Here is a 19768-nt window from a genome sequence, read left to right on the forward strand (position 1 = left end):
AGGCAGGAAATAAATCTTCTGATCCCTGAACAAGGAGGGACTTGAGCCATCCTGGTGATGTGAATTTAGAATTGGCTAATGCCTACACATGGACATCACCAGATGGTCAACACCAAAATCAGACTGATTATATTCTTTGCAGCCAAAGATGGAGAAGCTCTATACACTCAGCAAAAACAAGACCAGGAGCTGACTGTGGCTCAGATCATGAACTCCTTATTGCCAAATTCAGACTTGAAGAAGGTAGGGAAAACCACTAGACCATTCAGGTATGACCTAAATCAAATCCCTTATGATTATACAGTGGAAGTGAGAAATAGATTTAAGGGACTAGATCTGATAGACAGAGTGCTTGATGAACTATGGATGAAGGTTCATGACATTGTACAGGAGACAGGTATCAAGACCATCCCCATGGAAAAGAAATGCAAAAAGGCAAAATGGTTGTCTGAGGAGGCCTTACAAATAGCTGTGAAAAGAAGAGAAGCAGAAAGCAAAGGAGAAAAGGAAAGATATTCCCATCTGAATGCAGAGTTCCAAAGAATAGCCAGGAGAGATAAGAAAGCCTTCCTCAGCAGTCAATGCAAAGAAATAGAGGAAAACAACAGAATGGGAAAGACTAGAGATCTCTTCAAGAAAATTAGAGATACCAAGGGAACATTTCATGCAAAGATGGGTTTGATTGGCAAGCCTCCAATACTCAATTTCCCTCTCAATTGGGAACTCTCAACTTTAACTGGGGTTCAAATTACAACCACCTTAAAAAACAAAGCACCCAGTTCCATTCCCTCCAAGTTAATACCTACCTTCGATTAACAGTCAAAATTCTCAAAATAAATAAATGAATATTTTTTAATTAAATAAAATTTTTTTTTATCATTCCAAGACTTTGCCTTCCAGTGCAGTGGATTCGGGTTCCATCCCACATGCTTCAAGGCCAAGAAAACCTAAACAGAAAACAGAAAAAGTATTATAACAATTTCAATAAAGACTTCAAAAGAAAAATCCACATTAAAAATAAATGGAATTCCCTGCAAGTCCAGTGTTTAAGACTCTGCTCTTCCACTTCAGGAGGCCCAGGTTCCATCCCTCATCAGGGAACTAGGATTCCACAAGCTGTGCCACCCAGCCAAAAACAAACAAACAAACAAAATCTCACGAACTCATTGTTCTCTTGCCTTACAATTTGGCTTAAAGGCAAAAACAATTTTGTAAGGTACCTAGAGTTGGCAAATTCAGAGGGACAGAAAGTATACAGGTTACCAGGGACAGGGAGGAAAAGTGAAGGGGGAGTTATTTTTAACATATACAGTTTTTGTTTAGCATGATTAAAAAGTTCACAAAATTGGAATGGATACTAATGGAAATGGATAGTAGTGATGGCTGCACTATATTGTGAATGTACTTAATGCCCCTGAACCATACACTTAAATATGGCAAATTTTATGTATATTTTACCCTGGTGGCTCAGATGGTACAGAATCTGCCTGCAGTGCAGATGACCCAGGTTTGATCCCTGGATCAGGAAGATCCTCAGGAGAAGGGAATGGCTACCCACTCCAGTATTCTTGCCTGGAGAATCCCACCAGCTAGAGTCCCAAGGAGTCAGACATGACTGAGTGACTAAGAACCACCACCACTAGAATTTTAAAATAAAATGTAATGAGGCTTAACAAAGTGTACCACCTTTAAGCATACAGGTCAATAAATTACTGCCCCCTCCAGAGATGAGCACTATCCTGACAGGAAATCACCCTCTATGAGTACTGTCTCTTCTCGAACTTCACATAAATTGATGTGTCCATTTCATCACTGTTAAATAGAACGGAACGAATTGCTCAAAATATCGTTTTTTGAATCTATAAAGGATCTGAAGTCTGTCCTTTTATTCTCAACATTAGTAAATTGCAACTTATCTTTTTTCTTGATCAGTCTTGTTAGGGCTTATAATTTTTATGTTGATTTTCTCGGTTATCCTCTTTAATAATTATTCATTTCCATCTATATTTGGGATTATAATTTACTGTTCTTTTTCTAGGTTCTTAAAATAGAAGGATAGATAAATCCATTTCAACTTTTACCTTCTCCAGTATATGCATTGACAACTATAAACTTCCCTCTAAGGGCTAAGTAGTTGAATCTCACAAGTTTTGCTAAGTCCTATTTTCATTATTTGTCTTTCCTTTAAAAGCATGTTCTAATTTCCATTGTGATTTCATCTTTCATCTATGAGTAATCTGGCTCCCTGACTCATTACTCTACCAAAGCAGTTTTTGATAAGGTTGTATGAAAGAAAATTTTATAACAAGACAAGAAAAATTGTATATTTGGCTGAATCACATAGCTTGTGGGATCTTAGTTCCCCGGGGCCAGGGGAACCTGTGTCCCCTACACTGGAAGCTCAGAGTCAACCCCTGGACTGCCACAGAAGTCCCAAGATAAGAATAAATTGAATGTTAAAAAAATGTTCTCTGCCCTTTAGCTTCCTCTCTCCCCTCTACTGTGCATTGTGTATCTGCATTTTGCATCAGCAAAACCTTCCCCATTGGCAGGAATACCTGCTCAACCACAAAGAGCAGTATTGCAGCATCGATAAGACAATTCCTTAAAATAACATTCCTTCTTGATCTTGTAAGAGTGTCACAATGGCCTATGACAATGGACTGATCTGGATTGTATAAACTGCATAAACTGGATTGTGTAAACACATCATCTAATGATATGGTCCCCAAAGTTTTTGGCACCAGGGACCAGTTTTGTGGAAGACAATTTTTCACAGTCAGGGCAGGGTGGGTGTGGTTTTGGGATGATTCAAGTGCATTACATTTATCATGCACTTTATTTCTATTGTAATTACATCAACTCCACCTCAGATCATCAGGCATTAGATCCTGGAGGTTGGGAACCCCAGATCTAATGTATGGCCCTCTGTCTCAAAAAGTTTATGTAACTGACTTCTCACAGGCAGAACAGTTCTCAGAACCCAAATTTGAGGGTTACAGTCCTCAAATTTGGCTCAAATTTCTTTCATAGATTGACTCTTGATTAATTTTTCATTGATATACACTTGGTGTAGTGGGCAGGATACCAGAGACACCCACCAGAAGATACCTGGAAGACACCTCAGATGGGCACTCAGTACCAGCATGGGTATTTTGAGCCTCACTAGCTTCTCAGCATCTCTCACCAGGTTCTCACTGGTTCTCATCTCTCACTGGTGCGTTCTCCTGATACATCCAGAGCTTATGTATGTATCATGATGATCCTGAAAGTTTGATCTGGACTAGTTTTTATTCATCTTAAGGGGCACCCATGCATTTCCTAGGCAGGGTCCCAGGGGGATCTGCAGAGAAAGTCCAGGGAAAACATATGTGGCTGATTTTTGTTAAGTTAGACTTAAACTAAAGAAAAAAAGGGGTATATTGATACATGGTCTGAACAAAATTTTTTGTTAGTGAAATGAGACAGAGTTCTTCAGCTCTAAAGCACAAAGGGATATTTTGCTCCTATCGGCCACAGGCTACCCTCAGATGTGTCAATCCTCACCATGTGCAGTGGTCCTCAAGGGAACCTGCTAGGAACCCACTATGACCATTAAGTAGATACTGCTCCTCTGGGGGACACCACAGAGGCTAATAACTTAGTGCTCCAACCATGCATGACAGTCTAAAGACTGTCACTGGGAGAAACAGACATGTGACAGAGATGCACTGACCCAAGGGTAACTCCTAGGGAAGCTAGTGCACATCCAGTCCACCACACTGTCCTCAGAAAATTGTTCAGATGGTATCTCACGCCTGACCCAGACTACCAAATCAATAATGGGAACCTGTGCCTCAAGGGCCCAGCAACTCTTGGATGAGCAGCCACCTAGGAACTTCAGCTGGGTTTATATATAACACCTAAGAAACTGACACTTGCAAGTATGTAACTTAATGGCAAGGTCTCACCAAAAATCATTTGTTCCTGAGATGGCTAAAATGGGGCACTTTTGATTTACCTAAGTTGGTTTATTTGCACACTAAATTAGAAAAAGCAGGCTTACGATCAAACAGCTAGAATGGAGACATTTTAATTGGCACCTGGAAGCCTCAAAGTAAGGGAATGACAAAATGGCTTCATTGCAAGAGACAAATCAGAAATTATTAGAAACAGTGACTAGATTAGAAAAGACCCCATAAGTCATCACTGCTTCTCCTCCTTTCTCTTCTCCTTCTTTGGCTCTTTTGTATCAAAGGATACAAAAGGAAGAACTTGTGGAATTTAAGGGAAAGGACAAAGACACCCCTAAGGTAATAGTCACCCCCTTTAAGGAGAAACCTACACGTAGAGGGGAACCTGCTTTTACCTTTACATCCTTGGACTAGGACAGAATTTAAGACCTTAACTAAGGAATTTCCAGATTGTTCACAGGATCCCTTGGGTTTTGCTAAACTTACTTTCATCGTATAGTAAGAATTTACAAGCCTGGATATTCAAACTTACACCAGCTTGTACATTTACCAGTCCTTGAAAGTGCAAGTAAAGCAACTGAATGGCTCCAAGAGATAAACTGGAAGGCACCCATGGAAGATTTTCACAATCATGAGTCTGCAGATCACAGGAAATGTAGAGAACTTGACCACAATCGGTATCAGGTTATTCTGAAAATCTTCCCCACCTGTGGGTTGGGGGTGGGGCTTGATATGAAAGGCAGTGAGCTGAAGAAAGCATTTTGGTATGGATAAGCTGACAGAACCTGGCTTTTGTCTTAGCTGTGTTTGAAACCTTGGACTACTTGGTTACTATAGTAACCTTGGGATACCGTAAGAAGAATCAAAAGCATTGTTATTAAATATGTAATTTCCTTTATCCCTCTTTGCAATGGGTGGTATTATTTTCATTTAAAAATGATGAAAGGAGAGACTTGCCTGGCAGTCCAGTGGTTAACATATTGGGCTTTCACTGCAGGGGGCACAGGTTCCTTCCCTGGATGGGGAACTAAAACTTGCATGCTGCATTGCAGCCAAAAAATAGGGAATAAATAGAAAATAAATAAATTTTAAAATTTTAAAAATAAAGACAATGAAAGGGAATTCCCTGGCAGTCCGTGGTTAGGATTCTGCACTCTCACCCTTTCCCATAAAATTCTGTCAAAGTCAAATTCTGCTACATAATAAAGCAAATTTTCCTGAGTTATAACCAGCATGCACCCTAGAGCAAGTGTTCTTCTCCTAGATATGCTCTGACAATGTATTGGCAAGCATGGGGCATTCGGTGTTTTTCTGTTTGCAGTTTTGTTGTGGTTGTTAAGGCAGAAAGTGAAGAAGAACTAAAGATCCTCTTGATGAAAGTGAAAGAGGGGAGTGAAAAAGTTGGCTTAAAGCTCAACATTCAGAAAACTAAGATCATGGCATCCGGTCCTATCATTTGATGGCAAATAGATGGGGAAACAGTGGAAACAGTGGCTGACTTAATTTTTCTGGGCTCCAAAATCACTGCAGATGGTGCCTGCAGCCATGAAATTAAAAGACGTTTACTCTTTGGAAGGAAAGTTATGACCAACCTAGACAGCATATTAAAAAGCAGAGACATATCTATAGTGAAACAGATCACCAGCCCAGGTGCGATGCATGAGACAAGTGCTCGGGCCTGGTGCACTGGAAAGACCCAGAGGAATCAGGTGGAGAGGGAGGTGGGAGGGGGGATCGGGATGGGAAATACATGTAACTCCATGGCTGATTCATGTCAATGTATGACAAAACCCACTGAAATGTTGTGAAGTAATTAGCCTCCAACTAATAAAAATAAATGAAAAAAAAAAAAAAGCAGAGACATTACTTTGTCAACAAAGGTCTGTCTTGTCAAGGCTATGGTTTTTCCAGTGGTCATGTATGGATGTGAGCATTGGACTATAAAAAAAGCTGAGCACAGAAGAATTGATGCTTTTGAACTGTGGTGTTAGAGAAGACTCTTGAGAGTCCCTTGGACTGCAAGGAGATTCAACCAGTCCATTCTAAAGGAGATCAGTCTTGGGTGTTCATCGGAAGGACTGATGCTGAGGCTGAAGCTCCAATACTTTGGCCACCTGATGCGGAGAGCTGACTCATTTGAAAAGGCCCTGATGCTGGGAAAGATTGAGGGCAGGAGGAGAAGGGGACGACAGAGGATGAGATGGTTGGATGGCATCACCAACTCAATGGACATGGGTTTGGGTGGACTCCGGGAATTGGTGATGGACAGGGAGGCCTGGCGTGCTGCGGTTCATGGGGTCGCAAAGAGTCGGACACGACTGAGGGACTGAACTGAACTGAACTGTGGTTTTAAACTGTTTTGGCCCTGCCAGCGGCAAAAGTGAAAAAGTATTAGTCGATCAGTCTTCTCCGACTCTTTGCGACCCTATGAACTGTAGCCCTCCAGGCTCTTCTGCCCGTGGAATTCTCCAGGCAAGTATACTGGAGTGGGTTGCCATTCCCTTCTCCAGGGGACCTTCCCCACCCAGGGATCAAACCCGGATCTCTGGCGGGCGAGATCCTATTTCTCCCACCAGGAATCGAACCTTCCTCGGTGAGTGGAAGCGTTGAGGGACGTTCAGCGAATTTCCTGATTATGGTTTTAACAGTTGCTTTCCCGCAGATGTCTGCAGTTAGGTACTGCTATTTTTAACGCACCGGGGATACTACATCCTCTACTCAAAAAGATTCTTTCTGCTCTTCCACTTTAAAAAACAAAAACAAAAACACGCAACCCGGACAAGTCGCTGGCAGATCCAGCTTCCCCACCAAGCACACCCACCTCGCCGGGTTTGTGCCTGATTGGCTGGTGCCTGAAAGCCTGTCCTTTGGCGGGCAGCTGAGGATGATTGGCTGCTGGAGACCCACCCCCTCGCCGATTGGGTGGCGGCAGCGAAGCCGGGGATTGGTGGAGCTCGCAGGGCTGGCTCTCAGCGGCTTGTGCTCCCGCTCCAGGGGCAAGGCAGAGATGGCGACTGCAGCTTGGTTACTGGGTCGGCGCGTGGCGAGCTGGAGGACGCGACTGCCGCTGCATTCGCTTGCTGGCCGGATTACCCAGCGGGCCAACTCGCTGTTGCCCGTGGACGATGCAATCAATGGGCTAAACGAGGAGCAGAAGCAGGTAGGGAGGCTCACCCTCCTTCTGCCCCTTATCCGTGGTCGGTGGTCACCCGGACGCTCTTCTGCCTGGCACTCACCCAGTAGCGATGACTGATCTGGGGGCTCTGAGCGCGCCAGGGCGGGGGCGGCCGCGGGCCCGAGCCTCCGGTCTGTGGAGGCATCAAGGCCTGATTGCGGAAGTTAGGCGAGGAGTCGAGGACAGGAACGCTCCTGGGAGACAGGAGTGGGGGGAGCATGAGGGGATGTTTTGGTGAATCTGCAGAGGATTACCCTCGTTTGCCAATAGGGCCCTCAATCTCTTTGAAGGCCTCTTACACCTCAAAACTGCCTAAGGCTGTGGTTCTAAAACCTGGTTACTCATCACCATTAAATCTTTTTCAAATACACATCTTGGGCTTGGGGGTGGAGTTGACATGCACAGGGGAGGCTGGCTATAATTCTTCAACCTATGGGGTCAAGCACAAAGCTGAAAAAAACTTGAAAGAGGTTGTTACAATGAAGCAGAACTAGAGTTATTCCTGGTGGAAGGAGACTGTTCACTTGGACACTGGCTTGAACTCCCAAGAAATGCGATTCTCCTGTGGTCCTCAGCAAGTGCCTGAGCTTGCCGAGAACTCCAAAAATCCAGTTGCATTAGGCAGCAGACCGAACTTCGAATCATCTCAGGCAGGAAGTGCTCAATCCCAGTTCGCAAGATTTCCTGCCAGGAGTCTCCTGCCAGAGGAGTTCCTAATCTCTTGTTGTTGTTATCCCTGTCCTTCAATATCTCCTGGAGTTTGCTCAAACTCATGTCCATTGAATTGGTGATGCCATCCAACCATCTCATCCTCTGTCATCCCCTTCTCCTCCCGCCTTCAAGCTTTCCCAGCATCAGGGTCTTTTCCAATGAGTCAGTTCCTTGCATCAGTTGGCCAAAGTATTGGAGCTTCAGCTTCAGCATCAGTCCTTCCAATGAACATATGCTATCTAGGTTTGTCATAGCTTTCCTTCCAAGGAACAAGCTCTTATCTCTTTTTGAATTATCTCTTTTAGCCAAGGTTAATGGGCAAAAAAAAAAAAAACCACCTGACACATGCCAAGAACTGAAGGGAGCATGTCTGGAGATGAGAAGGGTACTGGGGAAGGCTGGAAGAGCTGCAGGGCTTACCTCACAGGGCCTTCAGGTCCTGGGTAAGGAGTTTGTCTTTTTTTTTTTTTTTAACAATTAAAAATTGAAGTATAGTTAATTTATGATGTTGTGCTAGTTTCAGGTGTATAGCAAAGTGATTCAGTTATACATATACATGTATAAGAAGTTGCCTTTTAAAGACAATCGGAGCCCATGGAATGATCTACATAGGGGAGTGACATTTAAAAAATAATCTTTAAAAAGAGAGGTGAGGATCACCTCTAAGGAAGCATAAACTAGTGGGGCCTCTCAGTTTGATGCTGTTTGGTAAGGCTATTTGTGTCCTGTTTCTCTGAAGCTGTCCTCAGTAGTGGAGACACTGTCCTCAGCGGCAATTATGTATTGTTTCAGCAACATCCGTCCACCTCTCTCCCTCTAGCTTCGTCAGACCATGGCTAAGTTCCTTCAGGAGCATCTAGCCCCCCAAGCCCAGGAGATCGACCAAAGTAATGAGTTCAAGAACCTGCGAGTAAGTCGTGAGGCCCAGACTGAGAGGGATGGGGGTGGGGGCAGTCTGGGAGCTGGACTGGACTGGGCCGGGAATTGCACTGTTGCCTGGCAAGACTCACACAGTCTTCTGGTGGATAAAAGCCCCCTAAGAATGCAGCCCTTTTCTGGGAAGCCCTTGCGCCTCATTGTTCCAGAGGTGCCTGGCACCTGTGACTGGCTGCCTTCTCACAACCCACTGTGCGTCTCGGTTCTGTTGGCAGGAGTTTTGGAAGCAGCTGGGGAACCTGGGAGTTTTGGGCATCACAGCCCCTGGTGAGTGTGGTTTCTTTCCCTATAGAGCTTTTTTTTGCATGTCCTTTAACACATTTCCCAAAGAAGAAGGAACGGAGAGGAAAGGTCTTACTCAAAATAACCCAGAGTCTCCTCCCTCTTGGACCTGAGAAACTACCCAGAGAAGAATAAACTTCTGTTTCTTTAGGCAGTGATGTTAAGAAGATAAAGATCAGTGTGGTTCACCCAGACTCTTGAACTCTGCACACTTAAGAAGTTTCCCCAGATGATCTGGGGAGCTTAGAAAACTCCAGATCAAGCAGTGATCTTAATACCTCAGGCTTACTGCCTCCCCTAGTCCCTAAGTTCTGCCCTACCAGTAGTGTGAAGGCAGAACCACTCAGGGCAGTGTGTCCCTGTAGGGGATGCCTGTGTGTCCTCTGCCCACAGCTTGACCCAAGAGCTCATTTGGAAGCAGACTGGGGGGTGGTTGGGGAGAGGGACACCCATCTGAGCCTCCATGTGAGGTGGCCAGATGGTGTATTTAAGAGACTATCCCTCGGCCTATCCAGAGTCCCCTGTAGGCCTTACTACTTGTTTTCAGGAGATGAGGGCAAGGAGCTGGTGGGCTTTGTTTCAGATGTTAGCCTCTGATGCAAAGGCTGGCCTGGCTTACAGTGCCCAGTAAAGAGATGAGCCTGCAGCTTCGCCAGCCAAAACCTGGATGGCCCACCCTGCTCTGGCCTGTGTTCACTGGGCATTAGAGTAAAGGTGGACCACAATATTCTCCTTACACCCTCCCCTCACCACTTGGAGACAATTCTTGGGATTTTAAGCTGATTGTAGAAATTTTACATCATGAGTAATGATGTAACCACTTAAAAACTAATTTAGACTTACGCACTTCTTTAGCTCTCTGAGTAGTGAATGCTCAGGTCTTCTTGTCTTCATTAAGAAGTCTGTCTGAGATAGGGAATTCCCCAGTGATCCACTGGTTAGGACTCTGCGCTTTTACTGCCAAGGGCCCAGGTTCAACCCCTGGTTGGGGAATTAAGATCCCAAAAACTGCATGGTGTGGCCAAATAAATAAATAAAATCATTTTTAAAAACAGCTCCGTTTGGGATAAAGCAGGAGTTGCAATGACTGTTTTCTGAACCACATCTTAGTTGATCAGAGGCAGCAGAAAAAACTAAAACTAGTCCTGTGAGCTTGCAAGCAGGGTTCACAGCCATCAGCCTATTGACTTCGCTAGAGGGAACCTGGAATAGGTGCTGTCACAGTATTCCTCTCCAGCATGTAAGACAGTATCTTCATTTAACCTGGTCTGCCTTTTCCACTCCCCTGCACCCCCCACTCCCCACCCCCAGTTCAGTATGGTGGTTCTGGTCTGGGCTTCCTGGAACACGTGCTGGTGATGGAGGAGATATCCCGAGTGTCTGGAGCAGTGGGGCTCAGTTATGGAGCCCACTCCAACCTCTGTATCAACCAAATTGTGCGGAATGGAAACGAGACCCAGAAGGAGAAGTACCTCCCCAAGGTGAGGAAATGGGGCTGGAGGAACACACCAGCATGAAGCTCCTCTCCCACTGGGGAGGGATGGTCAGACTTGCTTTCTGTAGCGGGCTGCCCTGAATCTGCTAGGCCTTGGAAGGGGTCAGAGATTTGCTTTAAAATGCTTCAGTCAAAAAAAATAAATTAAACAGGACCAGAACACCCAAGTCGTCACTGAACAATGTTTACTTGAGCACTTCAAGAAACAGAAGCCTCAGACTAGCTTCCCTTGCAAAGGGAATGATGGGAAAAGGAGAGAGAGCTTCAGCCTTGTGGATACAGGGCTTCTCTTCTAGGAATTTTCCTGTACCCGGATCTGAGAGGACTTGGAGGGGTGTCACATGACCAGGCAAGACGTGGTCCCAGTGAGCCCCTACTGGGTACTTCAGGTCATAATGAGACCCTTTGGGGTTTTTCTTGCAGCTGATAAGTGGTGAATACATCGGAGCCCTGGCCATGAGTGAGCCCAATGCTGGCTCTGATGTTGTCTCCATGAAGCTGAAAGCAGATAAGAAAGGTGAGGCTGCTCTTGATTTGGGAGCTGAAATGGGCAGAGGGACAGACCAAAGGGTTGACTGGAGGTGGCTCTGCTGGGTTTCCAGAAGCGTTTGCCAGCTGGACAGTTTTTTGTGAATAGAAGTGGTGGTGGACTGACTGGCTAAGACAGGCCCACACCGCTTGTACAAGTAGCCAACTTCCTCTCCTTCAGTTCAGTTCAGTTGCTCAGTCATGTCTGACTCTTTGCGACCCTATGGACTGCTGCACGCCATGCTTCCCTGTTCATCACCAACTCCTAGAGCTTGCTTAAATTCATGTCCATCGAGTTGGTGATGCCATCCAACCATCTCATCCTCTGTTATCCTCTTCTCCTCCTGCCTTCATTCTTTCCCAGCATCAGGGTCTTTGCCAATGAGTCAGTTCTTTGCATCAGGTGGCCGAAGTATTGGAGTTTCAGCTTCAGCATCAGTCCTTCCAATGAATACTCAAGACTAATTTCCTTTAGGATTGACTGGTTTGATCTCCTTGCTGTCCAAGGGACTCTCAAGAGTCTTCTCCAACACCACAGTTCAAAAGCATCAACTGTTTGGTGGTCAACTGTCTTTACAGTCCAATTCTCACATCCATACATGACTGCTGGAAAAACCATAGCTTTGACTAGACGGACCTTTGTTGGCAAAGTAATGTCTCTGCTTTTTAATATGCTAAGTTGGTCATAGCTTTTCTTCCAAGGAGCAAGCGTCCCTTAATTTCATGGCTGCAGTCACCATTTGCAGTGATTTTGGAACCCAAAAAAATCAAGTCTCTCACTGTTTCCATTTGTTTCCCCATCTATTTGCCATGAAGTGATGGGACCCGATGTCATGATCTTAGTTTTTTGAATGCTGAGTTTTAAGCTAATTTTTTCACTCTCTTCTTTCACTTTCATCAAGAGGCTCTTCAGTTCTTTGCTTTCTGCTATAAGGATGGTGTCTTTGCATATCTGTGGTTATTGATATTTCTCCCGGCAATCTCCTTAGGAGATCACTATGTCCTGAATGGCAACAAGTTCTGGATCACCAATGGTCCTGATGCAGATGTCCTTGTTGTCTACGCCAAGACTGATGTGACTGTTGTGCCAGCTTCTCGGGGCATCACAGCCTTCGTTGTGGAGAAGGTGAATGTGGGGGAGTTATGGTGGGAGGTTGAGAATGGCACCAGAGATGACCTCCTTCAAGTGATCGCACAGACCATCAGTGTGGTGCGCTCTGCCAAGCCTCCCTCCTGGGACGGGAATGGGGCAAGAGAGGAGACTGAAGGGAGGGTAGCCAAAAAGTGGAGTCCGGGGAGGAGGGGTCAAATCCGAGGACAGTGGAACTATCCACAAAGCCAGGCTATCTGGACGTCCTGAAAGATGAGGGCCATCGGGGTGTCAGGGTGGACCTGGAGCAAGCCGCCCGCGGGGTGAGTTTGGAGGATGCTGGTGGGGACCAGAGACTGCACCTTCCAAGTCTTGTCAGTAGAGGCACCGGGGAGACGGCAGGAGTTAGAGTGAAAAGTTGGCAGTTTCAGTTGGCTTTTAGGAATGGGAGAGAACTGAACCTTTTTTTGTTTTTGGTAAAGAGAAAAACAAAATAGGAGAGAGAGAAAGTGAGTTGTGTGAGAGTGAGTAAGCAAAGCACAATGGTGAACTGAGGGAGAGGAAGCAGGGTGGGGTGGGGGCCAGTGTTAGTGGAGGAACCAGCTGCCTAATGGTTCCTAAGGAGGAGGCCAGGGCCCCGGGGAGGGTGGACAGGGGAGTGGACAGTTTCAAGAATGAGTGTTGTAAAGGTTTCCGGTATCCTGCATGGGGAGAGGGTGGAGATTGTCCAACAGGGACTGGAGAACAAGAAAAGTGAGTAGCCCAAAGGACACAGCCGAGACGAGAACTCTCCTGGCTGGGCCGAGGTGCTCATGTCTCCTAGAGGAAAGCGATGTGCCCTCCTGGAGGGCAGATGAAGATGCCCCTGCTGGGCACCTGCCTGGCCGTTCTGCATCTGATGCGTGCAAAGCACACTGGATCGAGTTGATTGCAGTGGGACTCCATGAGGTGCAAGTGGCAGAGGGACAAGGGGGCAAAGGAACTGAGTGGGCCGGGGCAGTGTCTTAGAAGTGACTTCCCCAGAGGAAAGGAACCACAACCAGGAAGAGTCAGAAGGGCCTGGGGATCAGGTAGTTAACTGGGAGAAAAACTGCTCCTGTGAGAACTGGGGGAAATGCAGCCAACAGCAGGGAGGCTGGGGTAAGGTGTTAGGGCTGGCTTCTCCAGGAATGGGGCAGTCACATACAGAGTAGGGGCCTGGTGAGTAGAACGCTGGTGTGTCAGGCAAGGATGGGGACTGGATGGAAAGATGGACACTTCCCAGGGGTCTTCCTTTTCCTTGGCCTCCTGGTTGGGGGGGGGTGCTCTGTAATTAGGACCTCCTTTTATTCCCATAAAGGGGATGCCGGGCTTCAGCACCTCCAAGAAGCTGGACAAGCTAGGGATGAGGGGCTCCAACACCTGTGAGCTGGTCTTCGAAGACTGCAAGGTTCCTGGTGAGTCTGTGAAAATGAGGGAGTCCCTGTCCTGACCCCATCACATGCTGAGAAAGCCTGACTCTTAGTCAGAGAGCCTCACCAGTGTTAGCTCACCACCCGCATGTGGCCAGACAGTAGGCCTGCCACTGTGCCCTGGCCCACAAGCCCAGAGGTGTGGGTCTCAGGCTGGACAGTTGTCCTTCCCGGCCAGAGCCCCTGCAGCTGCGTGCCCGACTGTGGCTGCAGGGATGGGTGGTTTCCTGTGCCTGGGGCTGGCATTGCAGTCTCTGGGGTAGAAAGGTAAGCTCTGCCCTCCCCCACTCGCATCCTTCAGACTGCCTCATACGTACACTTGCCTGTGGAGCCAGTGTGAGGTAATCATTAACGACGCTGAAAAGCCGTCTGAATAAATGGGTGGAACTAGACTCGGTGAAGGAAAGGCAGTTCAGTCTATGAATATTTCTGCCCTGAAGTGAAAATGTGCCATGCTGTGGGAGAGCCAGCAGCCCCATGATGCTCTGAGGAGACGGACAGCACAGACTTGATCAGTTAGGCTGGCTTTGTGCCTCAGCCAGAAACCATCCCTTCCCTGCTGCGATCCACCATCTGAGAGAAGGCACTTTGGTTATAAAGTGCATCTAGGGAGGGGTGATCAGTGCAGACTCTCCTCTGTCAGCAAGAAAAAACTCCACTAATGTTAAAGATGGGTCAGGGGTGTCAACCCTTTGCACTCAGCTTCCTGCCCACAGCACCCCCCAGGCCACCCAGTGTCCTCGCTTCCAGAGTGGAGATGTGCTCAGCAGTTTCCATCACCAGCTCCAAATTGCCCATCTCCTGGACAGCTTCATCCATGGACCTCACTGGGGAGGGAGGAGGGTTGTATTGACGAGAACCATCTCAACATAACCTGGGGCAAATTTTTCTACTGGCTTGTGAGAGAGCCCTGTTACTAAACCCAGCAGCTTTTCTAAAAATGAAGAGGCTGTGGACTGCTCACTCCCCTCTGACCGGTACTTTTCCCCGTAGCTGCCAACATCCTGGGCCACCTAGGTAAGGGCGTCTACGTGCTGATGAGTGGGCTGGACCTGGAGCGGCTGGTGCTGGCCGGTGGGCCCCTTGGGTGAGTGCAAGGGATGGGGTGGGGGGGTTGTCACAGTTCCTTGGCAGGTGGCCCCACTGCTGCTTCCCCTTGGGGGCCCACGGGAGCCACCTCCTGGCTGCTGCGCATCCTCTCCTGGAGGCAAAAAAGTTACCTTTCCTGTCACTTGTGCTTTCTTTGCACTGAAGGCAAATATCATTAGGTGACAGACAAAAAACCTGAGGAGCCAGCCTGACTAGTTGCTCAGAACTTGAAGCAGGATGCCTGGGTTACGTCTCTGCAGGGTCCCACCACTCCACCTGCTCTCAGGGGAAGGGACACAAGTGCTGGGCAGTCAGTGTGGTGACTAGGCAGGGGTGACAAGCGTCCTCAGGCTCCTGACTCCTGCCTCAGATGCCAGCTCCTTGTCTCACCTAGCTGCCCCCCCACCTCAGGCATTTCCACACTAGAATGCCCCCCCACCACACACACACACACAACCGGCAGTGGGATGACAGCGAAGCCCCTCCTCAGTGTTTCTCTCCTTCTCGCAGGATCATGCAGGCCGTCCTCGACCACACTATTCCCTACCTGCACATGAGGGAGGCCTTTGGCCAGAAGATCGGCCACTTCCAGGTGAGTGGGATGGTTTTGTGAAGATGTACTCATTCTCTGGTTTCAAGTTTTAACAAATGAGCAAATGGGGCATGTGCTGTGGGCATTTACTCTTCTTCATCCAAAAATGAGCTTGAGGGAATTCCCTGAGTCCTCTGCACTGTACTGCAGGGGACCTAGGTTCAATCCTTGATCAGGGAACTGAGATCTGGCAAGGCTTGGCAAGATCCGCCAAGCCTTGAGGTGTGGCAAAAAAAAAAAAATGAGTTTGAATACTTGCAGCGCTGGTTTCCTCAGCCTGCTTTGGAAGCTGTCAGGCAATCCATCTCCTGTCACCTCCCTGCTTGTTTGAGGTGAATAACCTAGGAGGGTTGGAGCGTGAAGCCCAGTTGGTTGTGGGGAGGGAGTAACATTTCAAGGCACGCTTTCTGGTCTGTAGGCAGACAACCAGGTCTGCGATTCAGCGGCAGCTCTCTGGCCTGAACTCCAGGCCTGCTGCCGTGTCTGCCCTCCTAGGCAAGTCCCATCACCTCTCTGAGCCCAAGAGCCCCCAGTCCTGGCTGTCAGGTTGCTACTGCGGGCAAGGGAACAATTCTGAGAGGAGTGTGTCTCCAGCACACTGACCTGTGACCTCCTTTTGTGCACAGTTGATGCAGGGGAAGATGGCAGATATGTACACCCGCCTCATGGCTTGTCGTCAGTACGTCTACAATGTTGCCAAGGCCTGTGATGAGGGCCACTGCACTGCCAAGGTGAGGGCCGGCCCCAGGGGATGGCACACACCAGGGCAGGGGCGGAGTTGGGTCCCCTCCGCGCGGTCCTGGCTGACCCTGCTACCCCGGAGCCTCCGCCCACAGGACTGTGCGGGGGTGATTCTTTACTCGGCTGAGTGTGCCACACAGGTAGCCCTGGACGGCATCCAGTGTTTGGGTGAGTGCCCCCTGCTCCCCCCTGCCAGAGCCTGTGGCCACCTCCAGGAAGAGGCTCCCCTCCACTCCTCACCCTGTGCTGCAGCTGAACTGTACTTTTAGTACAGTTACGGGGAGGACATGGAAAAGCAAATGGGAAACCACCAGAGGCCACAAGTTGCTACTGTCTTCAGCAGTGCCCTCCTCTCATCTCCCCAGCCTGGTCCTGTCACTGGGAAATGGGGGAAAGGAGACACTTCAGAGGTGGAACAGCCTCAGTTCATTGCCACACAGTGGTTAAGAGTGCAGGCTTGGGCCAGATGGCTGAATTCAAATCCTGGCTCTACCACTGACTGGCTTTGTGACTTGTGCAGATTATTTCCCCTCTTTGGGCCTGGCACCCAATAAGTACTATGCAGTAGTTTCCTGCCCACCCCCCGCTTCTCCCTGTCTGCCAGTGGTTCCCCTGCCTCTGCCTGGCATCCTCAGCACTCTGAGTGGCCTTCCAGCCACCCCACCCCACCCCCATCCACCCTCCCTCTCACCACCTTTTGCTGCTTCTCTTCAATCAGTCTCTCCTCCTGGCCCATTTCTAGATGCTTAATCTTGTTTGCATCCCTTGCTTTGCCCACTGCCTATCACTTTTCCCATTGTCCTTCTTCTCTGCCCCATCCATGGTTGCAGGTGGCAATGGCTACATCAACGACTTTCCCATGGGCCGCTTTCTGAGAGATGCCAAGCTGTATGAGATCGGGGCTGGGACCAGCGAAGTGAGGCGGCTTGTCATCGGCAGAGCTTTCAATGCAGACTTCCACTAACCCCGAGACCTTTCACCCCGCTTCCCAGCACCTTGAGGCCTTTCTCTGGAATGACAGCTGCCGCAGCTCTCCTCCCAGCAGGCCCCACCCACCGGCCCAGGAGAAGTGTGCAATGACTTAACATGGACACCTCAGGAAACAGGCTGGCTTCTCCGGGGCTTTAGTGACTGTGCCCTTGCTCTCTGACTTCCGAGCCTGGTGCTCCCCCTCCCAGGAGGAGCACCTTTTCCTCGGATGAGCCTGTGCCAGGGAACCCTCTGCTCAAGTACACCAGAAGTATTACCAAGTTCATTAATTTGAACTTGGTAGTCTCTTTTCTTTATGGGGAAAAATACCCACAAAACCTAGCCTTTGTTTCTGCCAGTTTCTATGGGGCATTAGCTTTCAGCAGTGTGTGAGTGGGCACTCCCACTGCAGCCTCCTCGGTCCCTCATTTTTTAGAGCTGGAATTCCACCACTCTGGGGCAGAGCTCTAGGAACAGGCATTGCAGAACACCTGTGCCACCCAGAGTCCACACTGGGCAGAGGTCCGCATGCTTGTGAAGGCCGGGCTCGATGCCTCCAGCACTACCCTGCCAGTGCCACTGTCCATTCCTGGCCATGTGACAGCCCCCAGCTGACTGGGCAGCAGGCCTGGGTTGGCTGGCTCGACTCCAGCCGAGGCTGCCTGCGCACATTTCTCTGGACACCCTATGGCTAATTTTGTTTCCAGTCCACAGTGGCGGCTGCCATTTTGTATTAAACATATCATGAAACAAACCCATCTGCTTCTAAACTGGTGTGCTGGGGGAGAAGCAGTCTACTTGTCCCTGCCTTCTGTCTGGCTCCAGCCCTGTGTCCTTGGAGTGCGGCTGATCCAGGCCCTGCTTCCAGCCTGCTCACTGCTGATGGGAAACGCAGGGGTGGAGTCAACCCACAGGAGAGAGGAGTACTCAGTCCCCCTTTTCCAGATCTTGCAGTGATTTTTAAAGAAAGGAGGGAGCCCAGAGTGGAAAGAGTCTTGGAGCCAGAGGAAACTTATAAATTGCTGGAAACCATCCCCATGTGTTTTTGTTTTTTTTTTTAAAGATTAAGACAATTTGGTTTTCCCCAAATCAGAACTGGAGCTAGAATCCAGATCAGCAGAAATAGGGGTTCTGAGAATGCCAGCCTGGAGCCCCAGTGCATGGCCGCTTGGATGGAGCACAGTCAGGGTGTGACAGTTTTGGGTTGTCCCACCCCATCTAAGGTCCCTAAAAGAGACCTGGTTTTCTTGGTCCGCAGCTCAGGAGCGCCTGTTCTGACTTTCGGTCCTGGCCTGTAGCCAAGAGCTGTTCCCAGCCTGATGCTCATGACAGGTGCTGTCATCTCCTTGCCAACCCAGCCCAGTCCTGCGCGGAGGGGCTTGTGGCCCTGTCCCTTCACTTTCCCATCCTGCTGCCTACTGTGTTGGAGATGAATGTGGCTAAAATGGTGGTCTTGCTGGGCTTAAAATGTAACTGGGGACTTCCCTGGCAACCCAACGGTTAAGACTCTGCGCTTTGCAATGCAGTGGGTGCAGGTTTGATCCCTGGTTGGGGAATTAAGATCCCACATGGTGCATGGTACAGGCAAAAAATAAATAATAATAAATTTGTAAAAATAATAAAGTGTAGCTGGAAGCCCAAAGACATCAGAATGGGGTATTTCAGCCAGTCAGTGAGGATAATGTAGCTCTGCCTCCAGCGTGGGGAGAGCAATGATTTTCCAGATGCTATATGTGAAATAAAAATATTTTAAAATAAAGCCAAAAAAGTGAAGTCTGAGTCGTGAACAATGGGAAAGCAGGGGCCATGTGGTTCTTGGAGTGTGGGGTTGATTACATGCATTGTGCAACTCTGCAGTGCCAGCTGCCAGCACCACTCCTTCCTGGGGCTGCCTCCTTCCACTCCAGTTTTAGGCAGGTCACTATCAGCCCGATTCCCCTGCTGACGACCCCTACTTGCCTGTCTGTCCTGACGGCAACAGAAGCTAAGGGAATGGTTTTCCAAGTGTGGTCTGGGCACACCCTTTATCAGAACTTGGCAACCTGTAAAAAAAAAAAACAAACCGGATTCCTATATGGGCCCCAGACCTAATCACACCTCCAGGGATAATGAGGAGGTACAGGCAACCTTTTAGAACAGCTGAGCTGGGGCCTAGAGGACACGCCTCCAGAGGCCTGGGTAACAAACTCATATAACCTGGTATGACACTTCTTCACCTATATAAATATTTCAAGTCTCATTTTGACATACTAACTCCTTGATCATGACAACCCGGTGCAAGACACAAAGCTGGCGCCGGGCCGCTTCCGGAAGATGGGTGAGTTGCCCACCGTAGGCGGAAAAACCGTAGGTGAACCGGCCACGCCCAGACGTGGAGCCAAGGCTAGTGTCAGCCAAGCGTGGGGGACTGAGAAGGAGCGCCTCTTTTTGATTTGGGGACTGACGCCCAGTCCACGTCCGCCTGAGGGAACCGAGACCCGGGACGCTCAGTCGACAACCCCAGCCTAGGACAGGTCCAGGGTCCAGAGCCCTCCCTCGGCCAGGCCTTCTCCCCCGAGGCGTCGAGCGCACCGCGGAGCTCGGCTCTGGCTCGCTAGCTCGGGCTCGGGCGCGGCTCCGCCAGCCCTGCGTGGAGCTCTCCTGACCCCTGTCGGCCGCCCGCCACAACTGCAAGGTGCTTGCGACTGGCGGCTCCCAGCCTCGTATTTCAAGATGCATAGGGCTCAACGACAGCCGGCTATTCTCTATCTTGTATG

General features: G+C 48.8%; 1 protein-coding gene across 3 annotated transcripts; it reads left to right on the forward strand.

Annotated features, from left to right (window-relative positions):
- Window positions 1–6904: 6904 nt before the first annotated feature.
- Window positions 6905–18780, forward strand: IVD (isovaleryl-CoA dehydrogenase). Of its 3 annotated transcripts, XM_043471477.1 has the most exons (12): window positions 6905–7113; window positions 8660–8749; window positions 8991–9042; window positions 10369–10538; window positions 10976–11069; window positions 12070–12206; window positions 13510–13606; window positions 14615–14708; window positions 15221–15302; window positions 15929–16033; window positions 16139–16211; window positions 16874–18780. In XM_043471477.1, the coding sequence occupies exons 1-12, from the start codon at window positions 6961–6963 to the stop codon at window positions 17005–17007; spliced, it is 1281 nt and encodes a 426-aa protein (XP_043327412.1). In that variant the 5' UTR covers window positions 6905–6960; the 3' UTR covers window positions 17008–18780. The 3 variants fall into 3 exon arrangements, with proteins under 3 accessions (XP_043327412.1, XP_043327411.1, XP_043327413.1); XM_043471476.1 differs by having other exon boundaries at window positions 15929–16211; XM_043471478.1 differs by lacking the exon at window positions 16139–16211.
- The last annotated feature ends 988 nt before the right edge of the window (window positions 18781–19768 follow it).

Source organism: Cervus canadensis, chromosome 6, assembly GCF_019320065.1.
Source record: "Cervus canadensis isolate Bull #8, Minnesota chromosome 6, ASM1932006v1, whole genome shotgun sequence".
In the NCBI taxonomy this organism is placed as follows: Eukaryota; Metazoa; Chordata; class Mammalia; order Artiodactyla; family Cervidae; genus Cervus; species Cervus canadensis.